This window comes from Sturnira hondurensis, unplaced genomic scaffold (genome assembly GCF_014824575.4).
Source record: "Sturnira hondurensis isolate 20B ecotype Veracruz unplaced genomic scaffold, ASM1482457v3 Scaffold0018728, whole genome shotgun sequence".
Lineage (NCBI taxonomy): Eukaryota > Metazoa > Chordata > Mammalia > Chiroptera > Phyllostomidae > Sturnira > Sturnira hondurensis.
Window position 1 is genome coordinate 5,009,173 of NW_028091359.1, and position 27,831 is coordinate 5,037,003.

Sequence of the window (27,831 nt, forward strand, 5' to 3'; positions counted from 1 at the left end):
GTGTCCTGTTCAGTCCCACATTGCCAGGCTTGCACAAGGGCCAATGCTGGGCTTGGTGCTCTGCTGTCGCTGTATTGAAACTTTTGATAATTTTTAAAGAAGGGTCCCTGCAAATTGTGTAGCCATTCCTGCTGCTGCTTCTTTCTTGCTCCTTCCCCCCTCTTTCTCCTTCCTTAGGAAAGTGTCTTCTCTTGACTTTTATTTTTCCCTTCCCACTTTGTCAGCTGACCCTTGGCTGCCCTGGGGTGGATCTTGTGGCTCAGGACAGCACCCCCTGCCCACCTTTGGCTCTTCCTTTCCAAGCCCCTCTCCACTCTCCCATCAGGCAGACCTTTTGGACTCGACAAGCATGGACCCCCTCAGGACTTGCTGCTCTTGCCGGAAAGGCCCTGCATGTTCCCCATCTTCTCTTGGTTGGGACCTTTTCCTCCAGCAGGCCTCAGCTCGAAGAGTCTCCCTCTTCCTTAGAATCCTTCCCTGCTGACACCTTTGACAAGCATCTCCACTATCCCTCCAAACCCTCTCTATGCTCTCAGGCATACTACTTATGGGACTTTATCTTCCTCATGACACACTGTTTTATTTAAGATTTTATTTATTTATTCTTAGAGAGAGGGGAAGGCAGGGGGAAAGAAAAGGGGAGAAACATCGGTATGCAAGAGCTACATCAATCGGTTGCCTCCCACACACCCTCAACTAGGGACCTGGCCCACAACCCAGGCACGTGCCCTGATTAGAAATCAAACCAGTGACCTTTTGGTTCGCAGGTCAGCCCTCAGTCCACTGAGCCACACCAGCCAGGGCCCTCATGACACAGTTTTTATGATCTGCCTCTTGACTCTAGACTAGAAGCTCCTTGAGGTCAGGGACTTTATTTATTTTGTGCACAGTTGTATCCTCAGTACTTACAATGGTGTCTGGCACATATAGGTGCTTAATAAATATTTACTGGGCAGGGAGTGAGTACATAGACTATCACCCAAGAGCTGGGTCTGTAGACAGCATCAGGCATCAAAGTAAGGAAAAGTCAAGTGTGGTCATCTAATCGAGTAGGAAAGAGTGGGGCCAGAGCTGAAAGCTTCTATGGAGAGAAGGGGACATCTAAATGTTTCTCAGAAGGCAAGTGTACCTGGGAAAGAATAGGATGAGATCCAGCAAAAGGGGCGAGTCTGCTCAGCTCCCTGAGGGTTGAGGCCCGGTCAGGATAGTTGAAAGGGGAAGAAACAGTCTAGGGAAGTCCACTGGCCTGGAACCCACTATGCAATGGAGTGAATGAGCTGATCCGCCTTGAATCTTTAAATGCCACCAGTACTCAGATAACTTCCATATCTATGTCACAAACTAAAGATCTCATTTAACCTTGGAACTAGTCTATCTAAATAGCAGGAGGTATTTAGATAATACCTCTCTTCTCTAGAAGGCCCTTGGACAACTCAAATTCAAAATGTCCAAAGCTACTCATAAAAGCATAAAAGACTGCTGTTGAAATCCTGGAGTTGCCACCTCATTTGTTCTGTGTCATCTTGGCCCAGTTACAAAATTCCTCTGATTCTGTTTCCTTAACTGTGAATTGGATATAAACAACAATAATAATAATTTATGTATTGTTTATTTATAAACAATAAATAATAATCCTGCAGCCCAAAGGCCCCCATAACTCAGTCCTAACTCCTTGCAGAGAGCAACATCATATGCCAACCTCTGTGGGCTCTTCTGTATTTATGACTCGTTTATGTAAGACACACGTTGTTATGTGTTGTGTATTTAGCAGATGGGTCAATGATATGTCCCTTGGCAACTTTTGTCTGGAGAAAATAAAGGCATTATTGAGTGAGTCTTGATAAGATTGTAGCAGAAAACACGAATCTATATTTCTTCTCTAAGGTCTTAAAGAGCAGTAAGGATGGAGGGAAGGCCTTCAGGATGTCAATGAATTTCAGGGTTTTGCCCTCAGTCAGGGTCAGCTTCTCTCAGGGGCACTAGACACATTCTCCTTAGGGCACAGTGCATGGGGCCCGTATCTTTAGGGGCCTTGGAAAATGTTTTAATTTAAATTTATTTTAAATCCAGAAGAAAAATGAATATGAGAGTAATGAATATGTGATAATGAAGGTAGCTAGATTGTTTGTTTTTATACCAACAGGATTGTAAAACATATAAAAAAGGGATAAAAAAAGATTATATATATTGATTGATTGATTGCTCTGTTAGGTGCGGCTCGGTGGATTGAGCACCAGCCTGCAAACTGAAAGGAACTGAAAAGTCATTGGTTCCATTCCCAGTCAGGGCACACAGCTGGGCTGTGGACCATGTACCCATTTAGGGAAGTGCAAGAGGCAACCAGTTGATGTATCTCTTGCACATTGATGTCTCTCTCCCTCTCTTTCTCACTCCCTTCCCCTCTCTCTAAAAGTAAAATAAATAATATCTTAAAAAATATATATGTATTTTATTAAATGCTCTTTCATATATATATACGAAAGAGCCCATGAAAGCCTAAGTGCCCAGGCCCCATGAAAATCACAAATGTGGCCTCAGTGGACATTAGCCTCCCAAATGGAGGGGCAGAGTTGATGGCAGTAGATGTGGGTGAATGCTTCACTCCACCTTTCCCCCTCTGCCCAAGTCACACTGTCTCAGAGAAACGTGTGAGAAAAATTGTTGTGTAAAGTCTTTAGCATTTCTTTATGAACGTGGGCAATCTCACTGCGGGAGAAATATCAGTAGGTAAGGAGTTTGGGATGGTGGCATTCAGAGCATTGAGGAGTGAAATCCAGCCCTTTTTAAAACATTTATTCATATGGAAATGATTTCTATTTATATGTTTCTTGCTATGACTTGCATTTTCTCGGACCACAGAAGAACACGACTTCTCAGGGGAGGATGTCACAGAGCAGATAACCCTCTAGCAGGGTGTTGGAGGGTGAAGGGTTTTTCTCCAGGTGGGCGGGATGGGGGGACAATATCTGGCCAAGGGAGAGAATTTCACAAGAACCCATTTACTGGGTGAACAGCCAGTGGACAGGAGTTCGGATGTTTCAGAAGGACAGTGGGTGGGGCAGTTCTCTGAGATCTCATGAAAATTAGAGTTGTCTTCCAATCTGTCCCTCCCAGACAGATGGTGGAAGCCTCAAATGCCAGGCTCAGGAGTTAGGGCTTTATCTTGCAGGCAGCAGAGGGCCAGTGTAGAAACTGAAAAAGGACAACAGAATCACTACTGGACATTTAAGTCACTTCTGACAGCAATTCAGATGGAGAGGGAATCACAGGCAATGAAGGGGTGTGTGTGTGTGTGTGTGTGTGTGTGCTGGGGGCAGAAGGTGGGGGTGGGGAGTATGGCAGAGACCAGAGTTGGGAGGTCAGTGAGTAGAAGATTCCACTAATTGCAACAAAGTGGGATGAACTAGTGCTGTGGAAATGAAGACAGAAAGGTGAGAACAGGGTGGGGCCACATTTAACCCACATGATGGATGGGACTGGTGATGGGTATGGGGTGTGGGAAGAAGGCTGTGTGTGAAACTGAGATACAGTTGAAGTTGCGGGCTTTCACCACAGGGGAATGTTGATGCCACGACAAGGACTTCAGTGGATATAAAGAAGAAGAGCTTTGAGGGTATGGAAGGAATGTAATGCTTTTATCGGAAGCATTTTATCGGAAAATAGAAGGGGGGGTTCTCAATATGTTACTTGCTGTTGAGAACCCAACACACTGAAGACTGAGCGGACAGGTGGACACAGCGTGTGAGGTCAATCAACCACTTCCTTCTCAGACCTGCTCCCACTTCCGGCCCCCCAATCCTTGAAGGAACCACAGCGGCTCATGGCAACCATGTTTCTGCCCGTTGACGCGCTCTGTGACCACAGATGATTGGACAGGGGTGTGCACGTGATACCAGCTAAGCCAATCAGAGCCCTTCCCAGGACATTCCTGAGAGCCGCCATGACAGCCGAGGAGCCGCTAGCTGCGGAGACTCCAGGTAAGAACGTTGCAGTCTGAGGCAAAAGCCAGTACAACAGAAGTCACGAGGGGTGAAAGCCTCAGCATGCAAGGAGCTAATGGAGGTCAGTGTCAAGCCGCCGGAGAAAGTGGTGGACCGGGGCCTCTTAAGCCCTCCCGTGTTAGAGGTTTTCTCATTACAGTGAGAAGCTGTTGAGTGGTTTTAAGGGAGGGATTGTCCTGACGTGGATGACATTTTCAAAGTTTAGCGTGGTGGAAACAGTACGGTGGGGGTGGGGCAAGGGCAGAGAGCAGTTTAGTGGCTCCTGCGGGCTTCAGGTCGATGTTGGCGGACCTGACATCAGTGGTGGTGGTGGTGATGGAGGGAGTGGACTCCAGACAGTGCTCAACGGTGGGAGGCCTGAAAAGGGATGGGTGGAATCAAGGCAGATGGCAGGTGATGGTGACGCTGTTACCAAGATGGGAAAGAAGGGAAGAAGACATCAAGTCTTCTGTTTGGACAAGTTAATTCTGGGGTCGGTGGTACGTCCCTGGGAGATGTTAAGACAGAGGCAGTGGAGTTGGCGAGATGGGTCAGGGGCTTACCGCCCTGGATGCTGTAAATGTAGGTGGCAGCAGCGGGCACCTGGTGTTGAAGCCAGGGTCTAGAGGAGACCACCCAGAGCGCGGCACAAAGTTCTGTAGTCTCCAACTAGGGGAAGGAGCAGAGAAGGAGGGCGAAAAACCCAGACCACTTAGCGACCACTGGTCGAGTCCCTGCAGCAACCAGAGGAGGACCCTTTAGATTTGGTAATGAAGTTACCCTGGCCTTGGACAGTATGGGTAGAGTAGTGGATCTGGAAGTAAAATTGGAGTGGGCCTCATTTTGGAGTGTGAAGGGCATTTAGGGGGCAAATTGGAAAATCTGAAAATGGACTTTATATCCGATAATATTGTATCAGTATCAATTTTGTGTGTGTGATAATGGCCTGTGTGTTACGTAAGAGGGAATCCTGGTTCTTAGGAGACACATGTAGTATTTATTGAAGTATTTATGGGTGAAGAAACAGGATATCTGATACTTTCTGGTGGTTCAGTAATAACAACAAACTAAACATATATTAATATATATATTTACCTATTATTTCTGTATAAATTCTATGTATTTACATTTATATATAGGCATATTATCTATCAGAGAAAGAAAGCTAATGTGGTGAAATGCTAATTGGAAAAAATCTAGGTACAGGATATTTTAACACTTTTTCAACTTTGCTGTAGGCTTAAATTTGTCCTCAAAAAATGTGAAAAAGTAATGTAGAGTGAATGGCAGGTGATGGGGAAGTGAAAATGTTACAGAACAGACCCAGGGGGTTGGTGAACGATACACTATTATCGAATGGACCCACCCTTGTGCTCTGGGAGTCTCCCACCCCATACTAGGTTCACCTTGCCCACCGCCAGGAAAAGATGTCTCTCAATGCCAGAGACTGGTGAAAAGGAAAGGGATTATTTATTTAAAGAGTTATACAAACTTAAGAGTAATAACTTAATGTCTTCATTGAGATCCCAAAGTTCTTTAGAATACCCACAAATGCACAGTCCTTCCTTCCCCCTCTGCCCAGTCCGGGGTACCGTATCTCAGAAGAAGAAATAGAAGTCTGTGGTTCTCCTCTGCTGAAGCTGTGTGGTCCCAAAAAGACGCCACATGGCTGCTGCGCCTGGGTTTAAATCCCAGCGCCAATCTTCCTCTGCCTCACCATTTCCGACTCCTCCCACAATCAGTTACACCTGCCAGCATTCCTGAATTTTTCCAGCTTTACTGGGCTGCCATAGTAAGTCCAGGCAAGTGTGGCCCTGTGGTGTGGAGCCAATCATCCCCAAGCTCTTACACAAGCTCTGTAACCAGGGGAGTTGCCTCCCAGTTACACCATGGGTTGAAGTCACTCCCATCCCCCTGGCTCAAAGCATTTCCACAGCTGTTTAACATATCTATGAAACCAGTTAAAGGTTATAGATATGTTAAACAACTGTTCTAAAGGTTATCTGCAAAACCGTTACTATTCAAAACAACTGTCAATGGCCCTGCTCCATGCGTCCTATCCCCCAGCTCAGACTTGTGGGGGTGAGGACATCATATATATATATATATATATATTAGTGTATATATATATAATATTTCCTGGAGACCGAGTTCTGGACCCCATTGCAAATCCCTATTTGGGCCCCCCATTTGGCTGTACCCTGTTATAGAAACAGCATAGTTTTCAAGGTGAGAAGTGGTATAGTAAGTAGCTGGAGAGGAACATGAGGTCAAGGGAGGGTTTTTTACAAAATTTAAAAAAATGCAAGTGTCTGGCCCTGGCTGGTGTAGCTCAGTGGATTGAATGAGACCTGTGAACCAAAGGGTTGTTGGTTCAATTCCCAGTCAGGGCACATGCCTGGGTTGTGGGCCAGGTCCCCAGTAGGGGGCACACAAGAGGCAACCACACATTGATGTTTCTCTCCCTCTCTTTCTCCTTCCCTTCCCCTCTGTCTAAAAATAAATAAATAAAATCTTTAAAAAATGTGCGGGTATGTTGACAGGAATGATCCTGGGAAAAGGGAGAAATTGGTAATGTAAGAAAGGGCTGAGAGGTGTAGGGCAAAGTTCTTTAAATACATGCATTTTTTTAATTAGAGAGAGAGAAAGAGAGAGACAGAGAAACATCAGTTTGTTGTTTCACTTATTTATGCATTTATTAGTTGATTCTTATATGTGCCCTGAGTGGAGATGAACCCAAAACCTTGGTGTATTGGGATGATGCTCTAACCGACTGAGCAACCTGGCTAGGACCTCAGGGCAAAGTTCTCAGACTGGCAAGTAATGGTCCTGAACATGTAAAGGGCAGACTGACATTTTCTTCATAAAGTAGGATCTGAGGCTCTTGGCAGACAGAGGCCTGGAGGGCAAGTAGATTGGAGCACAGGGCGAAGAAAAAGTTAGTGAATTTTTTTTATATTTAAGAACTGAATGAAGATTATTCTTATTGGCTTAGGGAAGGAGCCAACAGAAAGATTTAAATTTTTAGTGGTCTGGGCCTCAGATAAGTGTTTTGACATTTGTAACACAAGGGAGTTGGACTGGGAGCTCTCAAAGGACCTTCCAAACTCCTATAACCTCAGGGTCCTTTAATGATACTTGCTGGGCAGCCTTGACTGAATAACACAGCATATATTTGGGTTGTTTAAAGAATAAAGATGGCCCTGGCTGGCTGGTATGGCTCAGTGGATTGAGCTCTGGCTGTGGACCAAAGGGTGGCCGGTTCAATTTCTAGTCAGGACACATGCCTGGGTTGCAGGCTGGGTCTCCAGTTAGGGGCATGTGAAAGGCAACCATCCTTGTTTCTCTTCCTCTCTCTCCCTACCCCTCTTTCTAAAAATAAATAAACAAAATCTTTTTAAAAAGGAATAAAAGATCACTAGTAAAAAGCCTAAGAGTTTTCTAATTGAGGGTAAAATTCAGTATGTACAGAGAGACAGTTGAAAGGCAGGCTGCTTAAGGCTTCCAGGCACCCTAGGGGAATGAGGGGGTCGCCCCAGAGGTCACTGGGGCTCTGAGATGCCTTGATGAGGTGCCTTTGGGTGAACACAGTATGAGGTCCCTTTGAGAGTAAATCATGTTCTCTCCTGGCACTTGCTGAAGTTGGCATTGCACAGTGTGAAATGAAATAGCACATTAATGTGATTAACACTGAATAAACCTCTGTGTATGAGCAAATATAGCATGAAGTGGGTTCAGGAATTTTAAAATATCTATTATTAAAGACAGCCCTCAGGGCTGCAGTGGCATCTGATGACAAGCCACAGGCTGCTACTGGAATCTAATATTTCTGTAGTCCTTTCCTCCAGCAAGGTGCACTGTCAGTCTTTTGTACTAATGCTCTTTCCAGATTCTCTCAGGGGACTATCACCACTACCCCATTTTATAGATGAAGAAACTAAGAGCATTGTCAACAGCAGGTTTCTAATATCATTGAAGACAGATACCGTGGGTGTCATCTGCTTCCCAGTGAATGGCGGTGTGCCAGGGGAAGGGAAGAAGTCTCTCAGCCTGAGAGCTGGCCCCATGAGCCAAGAAAGAGCATTGTAATGGGATGGCTCTTTGCAGACTGTTTTAGGCAGATGGTCTCACTTAGTCTTAAAGACAACCCTTGGTGGTTGGTATTATTAACCCCAAAAGGGAACTGAGGGCAGAGAGGTTAAATAACTTGCCAAAGGTCACCCAGCAGAATCAGATTCAAGTTCAGAGGTATCTGAAAGGAAGCTTGTGCTCTTGACTTCCTGGCTGGACATTGTCTTCCAGGAGAGTGCAGTGTGGACTTTGGGAGTTGTTGCATCCACTTTACTTGAAAGAGGTTATGTACCGAGGACACATAATCAGACACTCTACAAATATCTGTGTTGACTGAGGGACTGACAGTTTGAATGGATGAATGAGTGGAAATGTGAATTCCTATCTTGTGGGGTCTTTCTCTTCAAATTGAGGATTTCCCCATAGCTTATGAATGCTCAATCTAATTAAGGGGAAAAGGCATCAGAAAATTGCTGGGCCTGTCCTTTTATTAACGGTCAAGTGCAATCTGTAGGCTGTTTACATGCCAAGGTCTGGGATCAGTCTTCAGCTGCCCTCCTTTCATTCATCTGGCAATGCTGGGAACATTAAGTTTATTGAGGCAAAACTGACTGGCAGGCAGGGGTAACAAGATTTTGGGGACAGAGAGTATCAGAAGCAGTTCTAAGCCACTCTTGGGTCAGTGCTGCTCCTTTGCTGTGCTAACTTCCATGACCTGGCTTCTCTGCACTATAGTCGAAATGAGCAGCAAATGTCTGTACCTTGGGTATTGTTCATGGAGTCCATCAGGATAGAGAGGGAAAAAAATATATGGAGAGAAGAAGGAGTCCTCACTCCTGGCTTTGTCTATTATTTTAGAATGGAAAGAGTGAGGCATGGAAGGTTAGTTAGGTAGGGATGGTCTTGAAACTTCAAAGATCAAAGGAATTCTTGTATAAGCCTCCATCAAACAGGCCTGGGAATTGGAGAGTGGAAGGTCATTGTTACGTCTGCTGTTTGCAGCCAGACTATGACTAAGTGGTCCCCTGTCTCTGGGGACAGGTGAGCTCAGGTGAGCTCCTGCCAATGCCTCTTCCATGCCCACCAGCAAAGAGAGGTGGGGAGCATGTGTGGGCCCACACCTGGCATTCCTCGCAGAGCATCCTTGGAAATAAAAAGCAGGAGGTAGCCCTGGCTGGTGTAGCTCAGTGAATTGAGCACGGGCCTGTGAAGCAAAGGGTCACTGGTTCAATTCCCAGTTAGGGCACCTTCCTGGGTTGCAGGCCAGGTCCCCATTTGGGGGCATTCAGGAGGCAGCTGGACCATGTACCTCCTGCACATCGATGTTTCTTTCCCTTTCTTTCTCCCTCCCTTCCCCTCTCTCTAAAAGTAAATAAAATCTTAAAAAAAAACAAAACACCAAGACAAATAAAAGCAGAAGGTAGGCAGTAAGTTCCAGAACAGGGAGGTAGACTCAGGAATTGTTGTAACTCATGACACTCAAGATGGGGAGAGGACTCAAATATTCTTTATCAAGACCAGACGTGATTCGCCCTGACTGCAGGTCATTTTAAATGCTTTCTGAGTCTCTAACTTAGAAAGACTGGTTTTCTGCAGCTGATGGCTATCTGGATTTAACCTCACACATTACAAAGTAAAATAGTCCATTTAGAAGCAAAAAGTAACAACATTAAACCAAACCCTCAACTCACCCTCCTTTTATTTCCTCAGGAAACAGTCTAGGTTCAAGGTCTAGTCTGAGCAGGGAATGTTTCCTCTCCTGGTCTGTTGCTAGACAGGTATAGGGGGCAAAGTCCCTTTTTGCTCTTCTCTGTGGTAGGGCTGAGCTCACATTGCACAGAGCTCCAGAGAGAAAGGTACTTGAAGGAGCCGGGCAGGACCCTCCTTGAGTTGAGTCAGTGATGAGCAATTGCTGTCGTTGGACACTAGGATAAGAAGGTGATTAAGGATCCCAGAGACCTACACACTAACCAGTGACCCTAACAGAATGTAATAAATGCTTTATTCACAGTTGGGATGCAGTGTTTTAGGTTCCCAGAGAGAGAAGAGGGGCGGGAAAGGCTTCTGTGCTTCCCAAAGTGTTTCCCTCTCCTGGGTGTGGTCAGAAACTGCAGCAATCTGGTTTGAAGAAGCCCCCCAGGTGAGTCTGCTGCTTGGTAAGGTTTGAGAGTCATGCAGGAGTTGGCAAAGGCCCCTGCAACCAGCAGCCTGTTTTTGCAAATGAAGTTTAATTAGAGCATAGCTGTAGTCATTCTGTACATATCGTCTGTGGCTACTTTCCTGCTGTGACAGTGGAGTAGAGTCCTTGTCACAGAGACAACATGGCTCACAAAACCTAATATATTCTCTGGCCCTTCATAGAAAAAAATTGCTGTCCCCCAAGAAGTGGGGGTGGTGGCTGGGAAGAGGCTGGTGCGCCTAGAGTCTGTGGCAGCTAAATTTAAGTCAGCCAGGTGCTGGGGCTCAGTTCTAGTTGGGGGACTTCTTGAAAACTTTAAATACAGAAAATTTTATTCACGATAAATATGTAACAGTCAACACAATTAGGAAGTTGGATTTTTTAATAAGAGACAGAGAAGACAATTCCAGAAGGCCCCGGTTACTGACTGTCTGTTCAGCTGAGCACTGTACTTGATACTTTAGGTACTCTGTCCCCATTTCACTGACGAGAAAGTTGAGGCTGGAAGGTGAAGTAACATCCCAGGTTCTCAGAGCTCAGCAGTGTGGAGCTTGGACTAGTTCTTGGATCAGTCTTGCTCTCTAGTCAAGCTCTTTGCCCTGCATTCACCGCCTCTGTTTTGTTAGTTATAAGACAGAAACTCCCCTGAAGACAACGGGGCATCTCACAGGAATCTGTTAATCAACACGTGCACTTTTCATACTATCTCCAGTGGAGGAGACGGGTCAGCAGGGGCTGGAGAGCTCGACTTGGGTCTGTATCCTGGGTGTGTCTAATCCTGTGGGGAGTGCAGTGAGGAAAGGACAGGAGATGGAGGTCCCACAAGGACCAGCTCTTACAGGGGTGAGCCAAGTGCCCAGTTGGTGCTACATACCGATACCACAGGCCGCCGCTCCTTCTGTCCAACTCCCCGTTGTCATTGTGAGATTATGAATCAGGGCTCCCCCTAGGGAGAAATACTTGGTGGTAATGGTGAGTCTTGTGTCCCTGTGAGAGAACTGTCAGGACATTTGCTGCTCTGATACAGGAATGGAACAGACTCAGCTGGGCAGTAAGATGCCAAGTTTGTAATCAGATTGAGGAACCTGTTACTGTGTGACATCCTGGTAATATCAACGCTGGGGGCTGGAAGTCAGAACAAAAGTAAAGCCCTGGCTACCACTTAAGAAACCTGGGGGCTAAACACCACTCTCTGAGCAGCTAAGACTGTGACCGGGAAAGCCCTCAGCCCATTTATCTATTTTGGCTTCCACATATTTTGTTAGGGTAAGAAGACAAAATGTATTCTTAATGAATAAACAAGAGTGTGGTAAGTCAGGCCAAAATAAAACCTCTGAAGAAAGCAAGCATTTTGAGAAGACTTGTAATAAACTGCTTTCTGGCATCAGACAAATCAATGCCCATGATTTGATATTTATATTATTTTAAATATCTTGCAGTGTCTTATACATACCAGACACTATACTAATATTTTTTTAACCTAAGGTTACCAATCCTCTCTTCACAGCAACTCTGAGGGGCAGGTCCCCATTTTACCATTGGGGTGGTCAGGGCTCAGGCAGAGGAGTGGCACTTGGCTGGACCTCACTAAGGGCGCATGGCAGAGCTCAGTTTCCAACCCAGGACTTAGGATTCTGTGTCTTCTGTTCCTTTCACAGCATCACATGTACTCCACAACTAAGTCTGGACTTAGGAAAGAGCACAGGGACACCAGGGAAACACAATACTTAGTCTGCAGATGTCTTCACGTTGACATAGTAAAGTATTTTTAGGGCAGTAGTTCTTGGACCAGATGGAACCTCACTTCTATTGATAACCGACACTGGGCTGCCACGTAGATAGGTAATTCAGGCTGTAGAGCATGGCTGTAACATCACCCTCTCTTTCCCTCTTGCAACTGTTGAGACTGCCTGGAGAGAATGATTTCATCTTGCATTTACATACTTTAAATATTTATTTATTTATTTATTTTAGTTTTTTGGAAAAATTATTTATTTTTAGAGAGAGTGAAAGGGGGAGAGAGAGAGAGAGGGAGAGGGAGAGGGAGAGAAACATCAATGTGTGGGTGCCTCCCACAAGCCCCCTACTGGGGACCTGGCTTACAATCCATTCATGTGCCCTGACTGGGAATTGAACCAGTGACCCCTTGGTTCACAGGCTGGTGCTCAATTCACTGAGCCACACCAGCCAGGGCTAGAGCCCAATTTTGAGGAATTGGAAACAGTAGCTCAATATGGCTTGACACAGTGGAGCCATTAAGATTATCCTGCTTTTACCTTGCTCCCTGAGGAAACTTCTGGTTGTGGTTTGCCTTCCTGAGTAGCTTTCTCATGAGGAGAGTCTGCTGGTCAAATGTTGCTACGTGGCAATTGTATTCTTTTAAAATGAATGAATTGGGTGTCCAGAGTTGTATACCATTGTCTCAGTATTTTGTACATTCTTCTTGAGTTGGATTAACTGGTGCAAGGGGGACCTGAAGAACTGAGGGCCAGATTCTGGGTGATGGTGGGTTTGATAAGAGTCTTAAGTAATGAACCAACTGCCCATGTCTAAACCTTCAAAGGAAGCAGAAATTGTCAGGTAGGGAAATTATGGGACATAATAAATAAGGGGTACTAAAGCAAGAAACTAGAATGAGATGAAGCAGAGTTAATTGAACCAAACTAAAGGAGGAGGGGGAACCTGGAGAAGGCCTTAAAAATTCAAGCTTACTGCCCTGGCTGGTGTGGCTCATTGGATTGAGTGCCAGCCTGAGAACCAAAGGGTCGCCAGTTTGATTCCCAGTCAGGGCACATACCTGGGTTGCGGGCCAGGTCCCCAGTTGGAGACGTGCAAGAGGCAACCACACACTGGTGTTTCTCTCCCTCTCTTTCTCCTCCTTTCCCCTCTCTCCAAAAAAAAAAAATACATAAAATTAAAAAAAAAAGAATTCAAGTCTACTCATGGGCAAAAGATAAAATAGCAGAAGGGGAAGTGGGGCTGAAAAATAGGAGCTTGTTGGGAGGACTATTTACTGGATATACTCATTTGGGAGGCCTAGAAAATAATCTGAAATAAGCAAATGGGTGAAAAATGTAGAATTCTATCACAAGTCAATCAGTCAAACTAAGACCCACCAGTTGTTCCTTGGAAATTATGAGATAGAATGGGGTCGGAGAAGGAGGGGCGGAATTGAATTCTCCGTTCATGTGACATAGCCTAAAATCCAGCAGAGCAGGAACCTAATAGCACTGGCCCTGGAACCAGACCATCTTTGAGGGAAATCCCTTTCAGCCTCCTGTGAACTTTGACTGGAGATTTCATCCCTCCTCTCTACTTCCTCCTCACCTGTAAGGTGGGCCTCCCTCAAGGTTGAAAGGATTAAATGGGATAATGAGCATGTTCTTATTCCAGTGCCCACCCCATAAATGCTCAATAAGTGCTTTTTGTTATAATCCCTATCCTTTGGGATTAGGCATTAAACACAAGCTCAAGACGTTGAAACTCACTACAACATAAAGAGCCTTGCTGTTGAGACCAGGGGAAATTGTGGTTTCCCTGAGTTGCACTCCGCAGCAGGCAGCCTTCTCACTCTCTCACTCAAAGCCCAGAAAGCCCAGAAGGCCACTGCAGTTTTGCCAGACAAAGTCAGCCTGCTGTGAACCACACAAGTTCTGGCCCCAGGGCATTTTCACTCACTGTGCTCTCTGCCTGGAAGGCTTTTCCCCAAGACAGTGATAGGATTTTCAGCTTCATTTCATTTAAACACCTGCTCAGTTACTATATTATCAGAGAACAGCTGTCCCTGACCTAACTCTCTATATAAAGTGGCATCCACACTGCCACTTGGGGTCTAGCACTCTATCCATGTATCCTGTTTTCTGTGTCTCCATGGCACTCATTACCTCTGACGTGTAATTATGGGTTTATTGTCCATTTCTCATTAGCATGCACACAAGAGCAACAATTTCGTTTTGGGCTCTACTCTTTCTTTTTAAATTGCCCTCCTTACTTCCTTCTACTCAAAAGCCTAGCATAGCTGTCTCTTGAAAGAGCCTGGAGGTTCTCATTCTGTTAGGGAAAGGCATCTACTTGCCAGCTCCCTGTCATTATCACATGTATATAGAAGACAGGATGTACTCCATGCAATGTAGTACCACGTGGCCATGCCTGCTGGGTATACGCTGTAGAGTGTTCCAGGTAGAGGGATAGTAAGTATGAAGTCCCTGGGGTGGGAGCAGGTGGTTTGGCTGGAATGGAGGAGCTGGTGGTGGGAGTGGAAGAGAGGGTAATTCCAAGGTTTTTGGTCTAAATAACGAAAGAATGGAGTTGACATTTGCTAAAATATGTCATCTCTTGCATGTGTAAAGTTTTTAGATGCTTTCAGGTTGGAGGCACCTGCAGTATGCCAAGTGCTTTTCATACATCATCTTCACTGCACAGATAAGGAAATCAAAATACCAGAAGTTACGCATCCCTAGGTCTCAAGAACACACACTTGAAAGGCTGGCATTTGAACCCAGGCTGCTTCTCCAAGGGTTTGTCACCTGAGAAGCACTGGTCACTGAAGAAGAGGTGAGAGGGGATTTGCTTGCAGTTGAAAAGAATCAAGAATAATTTAGTTAAGGTGAACTCAGTCTTCTTTCCCAAATTCTGGAATAGCAGGACAAAGAAGGCCCTTCTGTAGTCAGACTGATAAGTTTAGGACAAATAACAGGAAGCACCACATCATAGAAGTGTTAGGGCTATAACCCCTTTAGGCCCAGGGAGATTGCTAGCAAATTCATTTCCATGTCCATTCAGGCTGTCACACGATGCCAAAACATTGTGGAAAATCCTTTTGAGGTTATTATTATGTGGTACACTCCAGCTTTTCATATTTTCTAAGATTTGTTCACTTGGAAATCATTTACACACACACATACACACATGTCCTGATGTAGGAGACAAGCCTTTCAGAGCCTTGACACCCAGTCTGGTCTGCAGACCATTAGCAGCAGCACCTGGGAGATGTTTGAAATGCAGAACCTCAGGCCCACCCAACTTAATGCATCAGAACCTGCATTTTAACAAGATGCCCAAGGGATACCTATGCTTGTTACAGTTTGGGAAGCCATGGCCTAGAATGGTTGACAAACTTTTTCTGTAAGGAGCCAGATAGTAAATATTTTAAGTAGGCTTTGCTGGCCTGTCAGTACTACTCAGTTCTGCTACTGGAGCATACAAGCAGCCATAGATAATTTGTAAAGGAATTAGTAAGGTTGTGTTCTAATGAAACTTTTATTTATGGACACCAACATGAGAATTTTACATATTTTTATGTGTCATGAAATATTCTTCTTTTGATTGTCTTTCAAGCATTTAAGAATGTAAAACTCATTCTTAGCCCAGAGGCTGTACAAAAACACACATATTTTCTGACTTGTCTTTCTGGGCTGACCATCCCCAAGCTTCTGCCCCCAGCCAGTGATCCCTTTTTCTTCTCCCTGGGCATGGGGCTTGAGCCCCCTTCCCCATGACCTGAGTTAGGGTGTCTGAAGGTTGATTACTGAAGCCTAGTATGAAAAGTCAGTGAAAGAACTGAGATTTTAATAATATACTTTGCCAATATCCACAAATACAGTATATTTGCTATTGCTTTTTAAAGTTTTTCTCAGAAAGATCAATACGTAGGATTCAGTAACTAAGGGGAGAGGGCTTGTTGTTTTTCAGTAGCATTTATTTCCTTTTGCCCCTCTATTTGTCTACATTACATTTTAGCTGCTGGAAAGAAGGAACACACAATTCAGGGAGAAGACAATTAAAAAGAAGTGATAGCTGGGGAGGGAGTTAGAAGAGGAAATTGAAGGGAGATGCTCTCCAGAACAAGATTGTTCCAGCATCAGTGGGCTGTCGGGAAGAATGCATAACTTGATAAATAGAGCAAAACTGTGTCAAGGAGACTAGCTCAAGAATGGTTTCTGAAGCAAGTTGGGCAGTAGGAGGATATGAAAAACAGAGATAGGAGAGTGATTGGTAGAGCAGCTTCCAAAGGCTGAGATCCGAATTTTTTTTAAATCTGTAGTGCACTTTCATGGCAAACAGACGCTTTTCCATTTTGTTAGGAATGGGGAGGTGAGAGGAAATAACATTGACTAAATGCCTATGTATGTCAGGCATGGTTACATTTCCCACCAGCATTTATTTCCATCTTAATGAAAGCCATGGAAAACTTAATGAAAACTCATGGAATTAGGTATGCTGGCCAGTTTTCAGATGAGGAACATGAGAGGTAAAGAGACAGGATAGTTCTGTCTCACCACAAATGTTCTGTGCTTTCCTGCCCAGAACTTACAATGGAAGTACTGCCCTCTCGAAATTCCTTTTTCTACATACTGCTTTGTAGAAAGAGAAACCCTCAGTTCTCAGGGATGGGAGAACATAAACAGGTTAGGTGACTTTTGTTTTTTTCTATTCCCCCCAACGTATGTCTTTATTAAAGAGATATCAAGTCCTTTTTCTGTCCTGAAGGAAACAGTACCACCAAAAGGTATTGGCAGCCTGGTTTCTGAAGTTAGGCTCTGTGCTGCTAAATCAATCTCATGACAAATGTATACACCCTTAGCATAAGTGTGAAATTTGGGGAATTACTTTGGTAAGATGATATCTCATTCTCCAATAGTCCTGTGAGGTTTTAACACCATTTTATGGATAAAGAAACTGAGGCTTAGGGAAGTTAGATATCTTACTTAAGGCTACACAGTTGGTAAGAGGCAGGGCCAACATTAAAACCAGGGACCTTGACTGGGAAGTCTATCCTGTCTCCACCATGCCCGCTCTTTTAGAACAGGAGTTAAGATTCCTGAGCATTCTCAATCTGCTCAATATCAAATGCCAGTCTTTTTGTTGAAGATGGTGGATATTATGGAACACTGAAGAATATGCTAGACAATCGTTAGTGTGGTATATGTGGGATAAGCTACTCTAATTTCCCTCACTGTCTTCCTCAGAACATCTTTCCCAGGAGTACCCTGAAACCAACCAACCAAAACCCAGGGTGGTGGTTCCAAAATTAAATAAGAAAACACTGAGTACCCCAGTCCTCCTCCTGGAGATTGCCTGATGCACATTACACATTGTAGGCTCTAACTGGTACTTAGATGGAGAATTCCACTTAACTTCAACCAAGAGGTTCCCAAGGGCTAATGTAATATCAGTTCCCTTTAACTCTCGAGTGGTCATGTGGACAATAGTCATCTATGCAAAATAATCATCAGTTTTAGTCCAAAGTCCAACTTCCTCACAGAAGTTACTTAGATGATTATTGATAAAAATGTTAAAAATTTTGTTCATTTAAATTCCTACTTTTAAAGTGGATGACCAATGTCATCCACGTGACCTCTCATGCTCCATTTGGAAGGGCGACCACTGAACAGTTAAGGCATGTTAACGTGTTGAGACCTGCAGAGCACACCTTGGAGATTATCTGAAATAGTCTGACGTGTGTCCAGCAGCTGTGTGGTTCTCTCTGGGAATATGAATATGATATTGGAGGACTTGTTATATATACTCCTACAGGCAGAAAGGACCAGACGATCGGTGTGCCCATCTTCTATTTGAATCCAGGTTCGAGTCTTCTTCAGTTTGAATGGGGTTTGGGCCTTTCCATGGGGCATGTGACTATTCGCCAGTCCATGACAAGTTGAGTGTCACAAAGTTGCCATATGATCAAACACACTTTAAACAAGTTCATTCACAAATCCAAGGTTAAATCATATTGTAAGAGGAACCATTTGACAACAGAATTACTTAGAAATTATTCATCTTTCGCTGGGAAAGGGTAAACCATATTGTCTGTTTTTTTCCTTACTGTTGTTATTTGATACTTTCATTTACATAATGCCTATAAATAGAACCACAAATCTTTGTGGTAAGCAAATTCATTAAATTCCTACTGGTATGAATTCCTATTGGTATGAGTGTTAAATTTAGATTGGGGCTGTGAATAGACCTATGACAGTGTAAGTTCTTTTTTTAAAAAATATTTTATTTATTTATTTTCAGGGAGAGGGGAAGAAAGGGAGAGATACATTACAAGCTCCAACCGAGGACAGCGCCTGTAACCCAGGCACATGCCCTGACCAGGAATTGAACTGGCAGCCTTTCGGTTTGAAGGCTGGTGCTCAATGCATTGAGCCACACCAGCCAGGGAAACAGTGTAAGTTCCTTAACATGCAGAGAAAAATGCACTAGAAGACAAGCTAAAAAGTCTCATCTTTTCCTGTGTTTCAATGATTACTTTAAATAAAATGTTAAAAAAGATTTTATTTATTTTTAGAGAAGGGAAGGGAGAGAAATATCAGTGTGTGGTTGCCCCTCACAGGCTCCCCACTGGAGACCTGGCCCAGCAACCCAGGCATATGCCCCGACTGGGAATCGAAATGGCAACCCTTTGGTTTACAGGCCAGCACTCAGCCCTGAGCCACACTAGCCAGGGCTACTTTAAATAATTTGAAAAATGGAATAACAGCCTTTCACACTTGAAAGGCTTTTGAAAATCCTCTAGTCTAAACTCCTCCTTCACAGTTGAGGTTGGCAAAGCTTGAAAAGGTTAGGTCACAGGCCCATACAGCTTGTCCATGGAAGAGCTGGGTTGAAACTTAGCTGACTGTGCTATTTCCTTAAAATCTTCTCTCCTCATTTAAGACATTTCAATGTCATTTTAAGGAGTTAACTTTCTTGACCATTCACTATAGTGAAAGAGCTTGGCTCATTCACTTTTCTTTTGTGTTAGAATGGAAGGCAAGTCACATGTACACTAGCCTCTTGGGTCTCTTGCTCTCTTGATAGTCCTTCATCTTGCCCTTTTCTTCTACCTTCTGCCCCTGACTTTTTCTCCTCCTCCCCTTCAAACACTTTGGAAATATGTGTGTGCACTTCCTAACCTAGCTTGGATCTGGAGCAAGGTGACTCTTGGTTTAATGGAGTTTTTCCACAGTGCTTGAATTTGCCCAAGGACTTGGGAGGTTGGACAATAGAAACTGCCATTCTTTGCTCTTTCAGCTGGTCTACCTTCTGTTAAAATATGGAAGAATTACGAAGTAATAGGAAGTGAAAAAAAGGCAGAAACTCCACTTGAAGTACTTGCCTACTCCCTGGAAAATTTCAAGGCTGTTGTTCAATGTCTGAATTTTTCTCTCATGGATTCACTTGTAGTCCTTAAGTCAACTCCAGACATCTGATTAGGGAAGCATCACAGGAAAAAAAATGGGTATTTGCATTGAAGTCAGTGTCCTGGCTCATAGGCCTTGGTGGAGAGTGTGCTTTTTTTCTTTGGTGCTGGGTGATCAGCGTGGGAGCTCTTAACTATGCCGTAGGCCCTCCGTGCTGCAGGATCTACTGTGCACAAGAGCTCACCCCTTCATATTTCTCATTCCTTAGTAGACATTCTGTGAAAGGCAGGCCTGTTTTTGTCATCCAACCACTTACCCTCAGACCCTCCTAAGTACCCAGGAGGGCCATGTTTTTAATCAGAAGTTGAAACGGAACCTTCCCCAGGGTGCCCGGTTAGTGTCCCTTTGAGACAGTGGCCCCCCTCCCCTTCTGGAGGGCAACATCATGGTAGGAGTGGGGGCTCAGCTTTGATTCCAGGGCACCTTTTGTCTCTGGAGGCACCCTGCCAACCAGGTATGTGTAGGGAGAGTGCAGTCCACTTTCCACGTGAGTTTCGGAAACGGGACGATCGCTTTGGAGAGTGGTGGGGCGTGGGAGCAAGCGAACTCACTAACAGGGCATCTCCAGCGAAGTTCGGGCGGGGCTCGCCGGCTCACAGGCTTTCCTCCTCCAAAATCCATCCTGGGCATAGCTACCTCCGCTTCTCACCTAAACTCTTGCGCGGGTTCCGAGAGGCGGATCGGGGAAGCGCGGGCACAGGCGGCGAGGCCCCTCTAGCTTTGATCCGCGGTCCAGAGTTCTGACCCAGCCGCCCCGGTCAGGGCTTATCCCGCGGGGCGGGGCCGGTTGTACAAAGGCAGCTGAGGTCCGGGACTCCGGCCCGGGCGGCTCTCTGAGCGGCCCGACCTCCCTTCGCGTCGCAGCCCGCCCGCTGGCGCCGCCGCCCTCCCGCCCTCAGCCGCCCGGCGAGGCGGCGGCCTTCTCCTCCGGCGCGGGGTCCCCTGGTTAACCCCTGCCCGCCAGCCCGACTGCTGATTGGAGGAGGCGGGGCGCTGGGGCAGCGGGGACCCCCCCTACTTTTCTCGTCCCCTCCCCCTCCTCCCCCACTGTCGTCTCTTCCCCCCCATCCCACCCCCCCCAGGACCCCCCCTGCCTCCCAGCCGTGCAAATCTCGCGAGGAAACACGCGTTTTCACTAGTGTGTTTACACCGATCACTACTAATCCGGACCGAACCGATCCGGATTAAGGGGCCGGAGGCGGGTCCTGGGCACGAGCGGTTCCGACCCCCCCTCCCTCCGCGCCGCACCCGAGTGGCCCCCAGCTGAGCGGGCCCCCACCTCCCGGCCCGGCCTGAGCCCTCCTGCGCCTCCCTTGGCCTTTGTCCGGCGCCAGGAGGCCGGTTCCGCACCCCCCGCGGCCGCCCGGGCCCGGGCCCGCGTTGGGCGCTTTGCTCTGTACGCGAGCCCGGGGATCTGCGGCCTCCGCGGCCCCCCTCCCCCGCCCGCCCTCTCGTGGAGCCCGGCGCCGGCGGCGGCTTCCCGGGTGGGGGGTTGCGGCGCTCAGGAGAGGCCCCGGCTCCGCCCCGGGCCTGCCCAGGGGGAGAGCCAAGCGATCCGCAGCCGGGTCGGGTCGGGGCCCCTCCCTGGAGGAGCGTGGAGCGGCGGCGGCGGCGGCGGCGCGGCAGCAGCGGCAGGTGAGAGGCTGAGCCCGGGGCAAGGGAGGGCGCCGGGCCTGAGGCACTAACCGTCTGGGGAACCCCCTCGGCTGAAGAGGCTGTGGTCCGGGCCCACTAGGGGCCGGCGTTGGGTCGCAGCTCTTCCGCACTGAGGCAGGAGGGGTTCCCCGAGGGCTGCGGGTCGCCGAGGGGCCGGGCGGAAGATGGGGGAGGCCCAGGCGGCCCGGGCCTGGCAGTGGGGCCGACGGCTGGCGGGGAGAGGGGGGCGCCCTGGCAGCTGGAGGCCCCGGCAGTCTCCTGGGCGCCCCCGAGAGCTGGCCCGCCCTCCCATCGTGACAGGTGGGCCTGGAGTTGGGGAAAGTTTGGAGCCGGTGGGAGGCGAGGGGCGCCGGGACCAGGCCCCATCAGTCCTGCTTCCCGGCTCTGGGCTCCAGGGAGGATCCCAGATCAAGGCCCCGCTGGAATGAGACAGACTGGATATTTCCTTAACATGAGTTGACATTAAATGGGATAACCTCTGGGGTGTCGTTTTCCTGGCGAGGCCTGGGGATGGAGGTTTACGAAATATTCTGAGAGACCCTGGGGTTTGACGGAGGCTGCAACCTCTGCCATTCCGGCCTCGATTAGGGCAGGGCGACACGCGAGGCAGGCCACTTAGGGGAAACTCTCATTCTCCTTGTTCTTTATTTCCCATTTTAAAAGATGTCTTTCTACTTCTCCGAGAATGTCCTAATTCCCTTGTAACCTGCGCTTGTATGTGTGGGTGAAACTTTAATTTGTCACCCCTTCACTCCCCTTTGCCTGAGGCTCTCAATCCTGGAAGGGAAATGAAACTGGTGGACTTGTAGGGGTTGTTATTGGAAATTGTGGAGTTGCTAGATTGCAGAAGAGAATGTTTAATTAATGTTTTCAGTGAACTTTTAAATCATGACAATCGTTCCAACAACTATTTAATAATATGTTCAGAGGGGTTCTGTGTAATGGTATATGCTCCTTTCCACAGACAGGTTTCCAGTTGGTTCTGCAAGAGTTGCTCTCTTGCAAAAGATGGACATATTTGCTCAAACTAGCCTGTGCATTAATTGGTCAGGGAAGGAGTTTAAAAATGGTGTCCTCTTGCCCCTCCCTGCTTGGAAGGAGTGCTAAAAGCAGATGTCTAGAGAAACCTCCTGCTTTAGGGAGTGGTCAGAACGGGATTTTGAAAAGGGATGGTTATGGAGCTGTACTAATTTCCTGAGTGAATGCATGTTGATGGTTTTACTATGGGTTGTCTATTAAATTTAAAATAATTCCGTTTTTCACGAGCTACTGTGAACTCTGTTCAGAGAAAGGAGCTATGTAGTGGCGTTACTTGAACTTATTTGTAGTTTCTGATTCATGTTACATTATTGTGAAATTATTAGTTCTTCATAAAAACTAGTTCTTGAGTGTTTTGGAAAGCAGTATCTGAAAGTACTTACCTAAATTCAGAAGTCGATAGAAGGAATTTCTTTGAAGGTTTTTTTTTTGCAAGCTAGTTTTTGCTCAACATTTAGAGATTATATGAAGGGTTTGAGGTGTTTTTACTGTTAAAGTAAAATCTGAATGAGAGAACTGGCCCTCAAAAAAGAACTGAGCCACCTTATAACTTTAAATGTGTTGCTATTTGATATAGCACATTGTAGTTTATAACTTTTATGCTATTTATTTGAGGCTTACCTGCATGTGACCATTCAGTGAACTAATTACTGTGTTTTTTTGTATCTAAAAATTGGCTCCTTGCATTTTAGCTTTTATGGTCTCACAACCTACCTTTTTCTTTTTCAGTAGAAATGATGGAAGAATTGCATAGCTTGGACCCCCGACGGCAGGAATTATTAGAGGCCAGGTTTACTGGAGTTGGTGTTAGTAAGGTGAGTAAAATGATAATGAAACCTGTTCATAGTCTAACTTAAAGACATTTAAAAATCAATTAAGGGCAATTTGGTTGGACCATACTGATAGGTTGTAGGGGAGAAGTTCGACTTGTGGTTCCAGTGAACTTTTAAATCCTACCATTCATTCCAGTCCTTTAGCAGTGCATTTGAACGTATTCTGTATGGGAGTATATGCTGCTTTTTCAAACCTCTGATGTGGGAGAGTATTCCCATGGGTCTTATTGCAAGGATACTAAGTGAATGTGTATTTTATGCCATATTTTTGTCAAAACTCTTCAGTCACTCAGAAGAAAACCTGTTAATTAAAATGTATTGACATAGCTTCCTTACACTGGACTTTTTGGATAGTTATATGGTAGTGTTTTGAAAAATCTGTCTCTGTTGTCTGTCATATCTTCAAATCTGTAATTCAGCAGATTTCTCCTGTTTATACCTCCAGACTGCTTTCTCTCCTCTATTTTTTCTTCTCGTTCACTCTTTATTTTTGTTTTGGGAGCATAAAATAAGATCAGGCACCCATTAATGGGCAGGTGTTAAGTTAAACAATGTTATGGCTTCCTGTGCATCATTGTGTACCTGCTATTTCACCTCTGCTCTCATAGGATGATTTCAGTACAGTATGCAAAATATATTTATGATGCTTTATTTAAAAGCTTCATCAATCCAAGATTGTTGCATTACTTGGGCTAGAGACTTGTGAATTTTTTATCATTGACTTCATGTGATACATTTCTTTGTGCTTTTCAAGAAATCTTATTTCCCATGGTGATCTGTATGTTAGTCTTATGCTTTGGCTTGTAGCTTCTTAAAGGAGTTATTTGTCAAGGTTTAGTTGAAAAAACCCTGCTGCTTTGATGGGTTTCATAGTTTTGGTGAGCTGGAATAGCTTGATAGTTTTTGTTCATTCAACAACTACTGAGAACCTACTGCATGCTGGGCATTGTGCAGGGTGTTAGGAATGGCACCTCACCATAGTGCCTTCAAGTTCCCGGAGAGAGTGAAAGACACAGAGATGATACGGGGATAAGAGCCATGTTAGAACTGTGACTTGGTGCTATGGGAACACATGTTTTTGTAGTTCTTGGTTTTTTGAGTCACTTTAGGGGGACAGTGCCTTATCCATTAGGTGATTGGGGCATCTTAGGCCACTTTAACAACTGACTCTTACGGTACTTTTTAGGGCTATACTCCTGACTGTTGTTATATGTTGAAGTTACATATATAAATGTAAATATTCTGATTTAGGTGAAGTAGCTTCATCTGGAAGGGAACACTGCATTTAAGTATTAAGTTGATCTCTGATTCAGTTGATTACCTAATAATGACCTTTGATATATCTTTTTAACTTCGGAATTCAGCAGAAGGCTTACATCCAAATTTGTTCAGATGTTACCTCCTAAGTATGAATAAGTTGTATACGTAGTTTAACCTCATTGGGTTTTGTTGTGAGGATACTTTTCTTTCCTTTGGTTTTTTTGGTTCAACTATCCAAGTATATTTTATTATTTATATGTCTTTTACTTTATTGATTTTTTGGTGAGAGGAGACAGAGAAAAACATCAATTTGTTGTTCCACTTATTTATGCATTCATTGATTGATGCTTGTATGTTCCCTGACTGGGGATTGAACCCAGAACAATGTTGTAACCAGCTGAGTTACCTGGCCAGGGCCAAGTATGCTTTTGATGGGGTAAAGCACAAGTGATAGGAATGAGTGGTACTGAATTTTGCTGCCCAGGCCCAACTTAACATTATGTAACTAAGGTGTCAGAAAACTTAATCCGATGATCTATTTAATAGGAAGTTCTATGTTTAATATATAAAGAGAGAAGTTCACAGTGGATTGAATGCAGGCCTGTGAACCAAAGGGTCACTGGTTCAATTCCTAGTCAGGGCACATGCCTGGGTTGGGGGCCAGGTCCCCAGTACGGGGTTCGTGAGAGGCAACCCACACATTGATGTTTCTCTCCCTTTCTTTCTCCTTCCCTTCCCCTCTCTAAAAATAAATAAAATCTTTAAAAAAAAAGAAGTTCATTTATATCCCAACTATTTTTATAGCATTAATCGTATGTTATTTTGATGTTTCCAGTCAGGTAGGTATATTGATTACAATAAACATGTTATTCAAAGACTAGCAACAGTGTTTTTTTCCCCCATAGCAACAAAACTTGAAGAAAAAAAAAACCAAGTCACTAATTTTGTTCAGTAGTTTGCAGACTTGGGAAGAGGGAAAAGAAAATCACCATTTTGTATAGTTTCTTTTGCCTGCAAGACATTGTGTCTCCTAAGACCATTGATTTGAAATAGGAGTAAGGTGGAGACCATGTTTCTGGGAGAAAAGGTGCTTTGGGGAAATCTCCTTTTCCTAGATTTGAAGTCATCATTATGGGTCATGATTTCCCAGTGAGGATGTCAGTGTGTTGATGACAGCTTTCAGTTTTGAAAAGATCAAGAGATTTCTGCTCTTGCTCCAAATGGGAGAACAGAGTGACTTCCCTGTGACAGTGCCATCTAGTGGGACTGGTGCAGCCTCATGGGCTGTCGTGAGTTTCTCCTAACTATTGGTAACATTTTCAGTACTTTTGATGTCCATAGAAGGAAGAAATTCGGTGCCACTGTGGATTCTTCCCTAGTGGACACGAGTGTTTTAAGTAGTTGCAGTCTTTGAACTTCCTGGTTACCATAGATCTTCTGTCATGTTGCTTCAAGTTTTTTATTCCTGTAAATTAGATACATATCACAAATCTACATTAAAATGAAATGGCCAAGCCACCACATTAATTCAATAGTACTTATATTTAAGTTGCTCTTTACTTTTATATTCAGGTTTTTTATTTGCAAATTAAAAATTTTCTTGCATATTGCAGCACATGCATTGTTTCTCTTTTTCTTAACATATTTGATTTATAAGAACCAGTAAACCAAAAGCATTTGTTTTGTGCTTTGGGATACAGTATATGGTTTTTGTTTAAGAAAGTGATATTTTTTTGTAAAGGGAAGTAGCTTAATGTGCACCAAGTAGCTATAGCTGACTTTCTTCTTTTAGTCTAGCTACAGCTTTTTAGGACCACCTGCAGCCATCCTGTTAGCATTTTTGAAATGATAAGGTAAAATTGGGTTTTGTTTTTTTGAAGATTTTATTTATTTATTTTTTTAGAAAGGGGAAGTGGGGGAGAAAGAGAGGGAGAGAAACATCAATGTGTGGTTGCCTCTTGAGCGCCCCCCCAACCCAGGACCTGGCTGGCGACCCAGTCATGTGCCCTAGACTGGGAATCGAACTGGCAACCCTTTGATTTATAGGCTGGCATTCAACCAGTGAGCCATACCAGGCAGGGCTAAAATTGGGTTTTGAACCTACTTTCTATTTCTTGTTGACCTGATATGTGATGAGCTGTACTACTTCTTTTTAAATATGTCTTCATTTAAGCACTGGATAACCCACTTTCAGGAATGTAAGACTTATTATACTGTATTTATATGGTTTCAGTGAGGACCATTGCAATTTATATTCCCTTCTCTAATCTCCTTTTAAAAAATACAAAAAATTTAATTCTCACCCGACAATATGTTCTTATTGACTTTAGAGAGGGGGATAGAGAAACACTGATATGTGAGAGAAAGATTGAACCGGTGACCTATGTATTATGCCCTGACCGGGAATTGAACCCACAACTTTTTTGGTGTATGGGACAGGCTTCAAAGCCACCTGGCCAGGGCTCTGCTCCCTTTTGACAATTTAAGTACAGGTAGTCTCTGATTCTGGAGAATGTGTTAAGTAGGAGGAATTTTACCCTTGCATACACAGTTATCTATAACTAGTTGAGTTTTAATGCTAACATAGTAGCAAATACTTTAATAGTACATACTATGTGCCAGGTACTGTTCCATGTACAGTAAAGGCAGTAAGAAGTGAATTTAGGCCTGGCTGGTGTAGCTCAGTGGATTGAGCGCGGGCCTGCGAACCAGAGGCTTGAGGTTCGATTCCCAGTCAGGGCACATGCCTGGGTTGCAGGCCAGTTCCCAGCAGGGGCCAGTTCCCAGCAGGGGATGCACGAGAAGCAACCATACATTGATATTCTCTTCCTCTCTCCTTCCCTTCCCCTCTAAAGATAAATAAATAAAATATTTTAAAAAAAGTGAATTTAGGTTTAGATTAGTAAATCCTAATTCTCTTTTTATGGGACATACTGACTGATGATGCCCACTGCATTGCCTCCACCTATGAAGGATTATTTTAAAGACCTATCAAGGATTATGACAATTTGCACTTATATTATAATGATATAATTTAACACAAAATTACATAAACCAATGAACTATGATTATAAAATGAAAGAAATGTTGATTCTAAGCGTTGGCTGGGTAGCTCAGTTGGTTAGAGCATGGTCCTCATATGCTAAAGTTGCAGGATCTATGCCCAGTTACGGCACATATGAGAATCAACCAATCAATGTGTAAGTAAAGTGGAGTGACAAGTCAATATATTTCTCTTTCTCTCTCTAAAATTAATAAAATGTAAAAATTAAATTGTTGACTTCTAAGTAAACTAAGTTAACTACCTTGGAAAGATTAAACAAAAAGTGAAATATATAAAAGTGTATAATTTAGCCCTGGCTGGTGTAGCTAAGTGGATTGAACGCACGCCTGCAAACTGAAGGATTGCTGGTTTGATTCCCAGTCAGGGCACATGCTTGGGTTGTAGGCCAGTCCCTGAACTGGGAGCACTCCAGAGGCAACCACACATTGATGTTTCTCTCCCTCTTTCTCCTTCCCTTCCCCTCTCTAAAAATGAATAAATAAAATCTTTAAAAAATGTATAATTTTTTTCCAGAGTAAAAATTTAGATCCTTGGCAAGTATCTTTTAAAGAAATTGAAA

At 44.7% G+C, this 27,831-nt stretch overlaps 1 protein-coding gene across 6 annotated transcripts in view; it reads left to right on the forward strand.

The window, feature by feature from the left end:
* The first annotated feature begins 20,563 nt into the window (after positions 1 to 20,563).
* The window catches only part of TLK2 (tousled like kinase 2), a 123,139-nt gene continuing 115,871 nt past the window's right edge, over positions 20,564 to 27,831 (forward strand). For 4 of the 6 annotated variants that reach the window (XM_037070356.1, XM_037070357.1, XM_037070359.1 and 1 more), the window contains exons 1-2: positions 21,227 to 21,377; positions 22,848 to 22,930. In XM_037070356.1, the coding sequence (XP_036926251.1) occupies positions 21,242 to 21,377; positions 22,848 to 22,930 (219 nt within the window). In that variant the 5' untranslated portion in view covers positions 21,227 to 21,241. Of the gene's footprint in view, positions 21,057 to 21,226; positions 21,378 to 22,844; positions 22,931 to 27,831 lie in introns of those variants that run through there. The other 2 variants (XM_037070362.1, XM_037070361.1) reach the window with 2 other exon arrangements.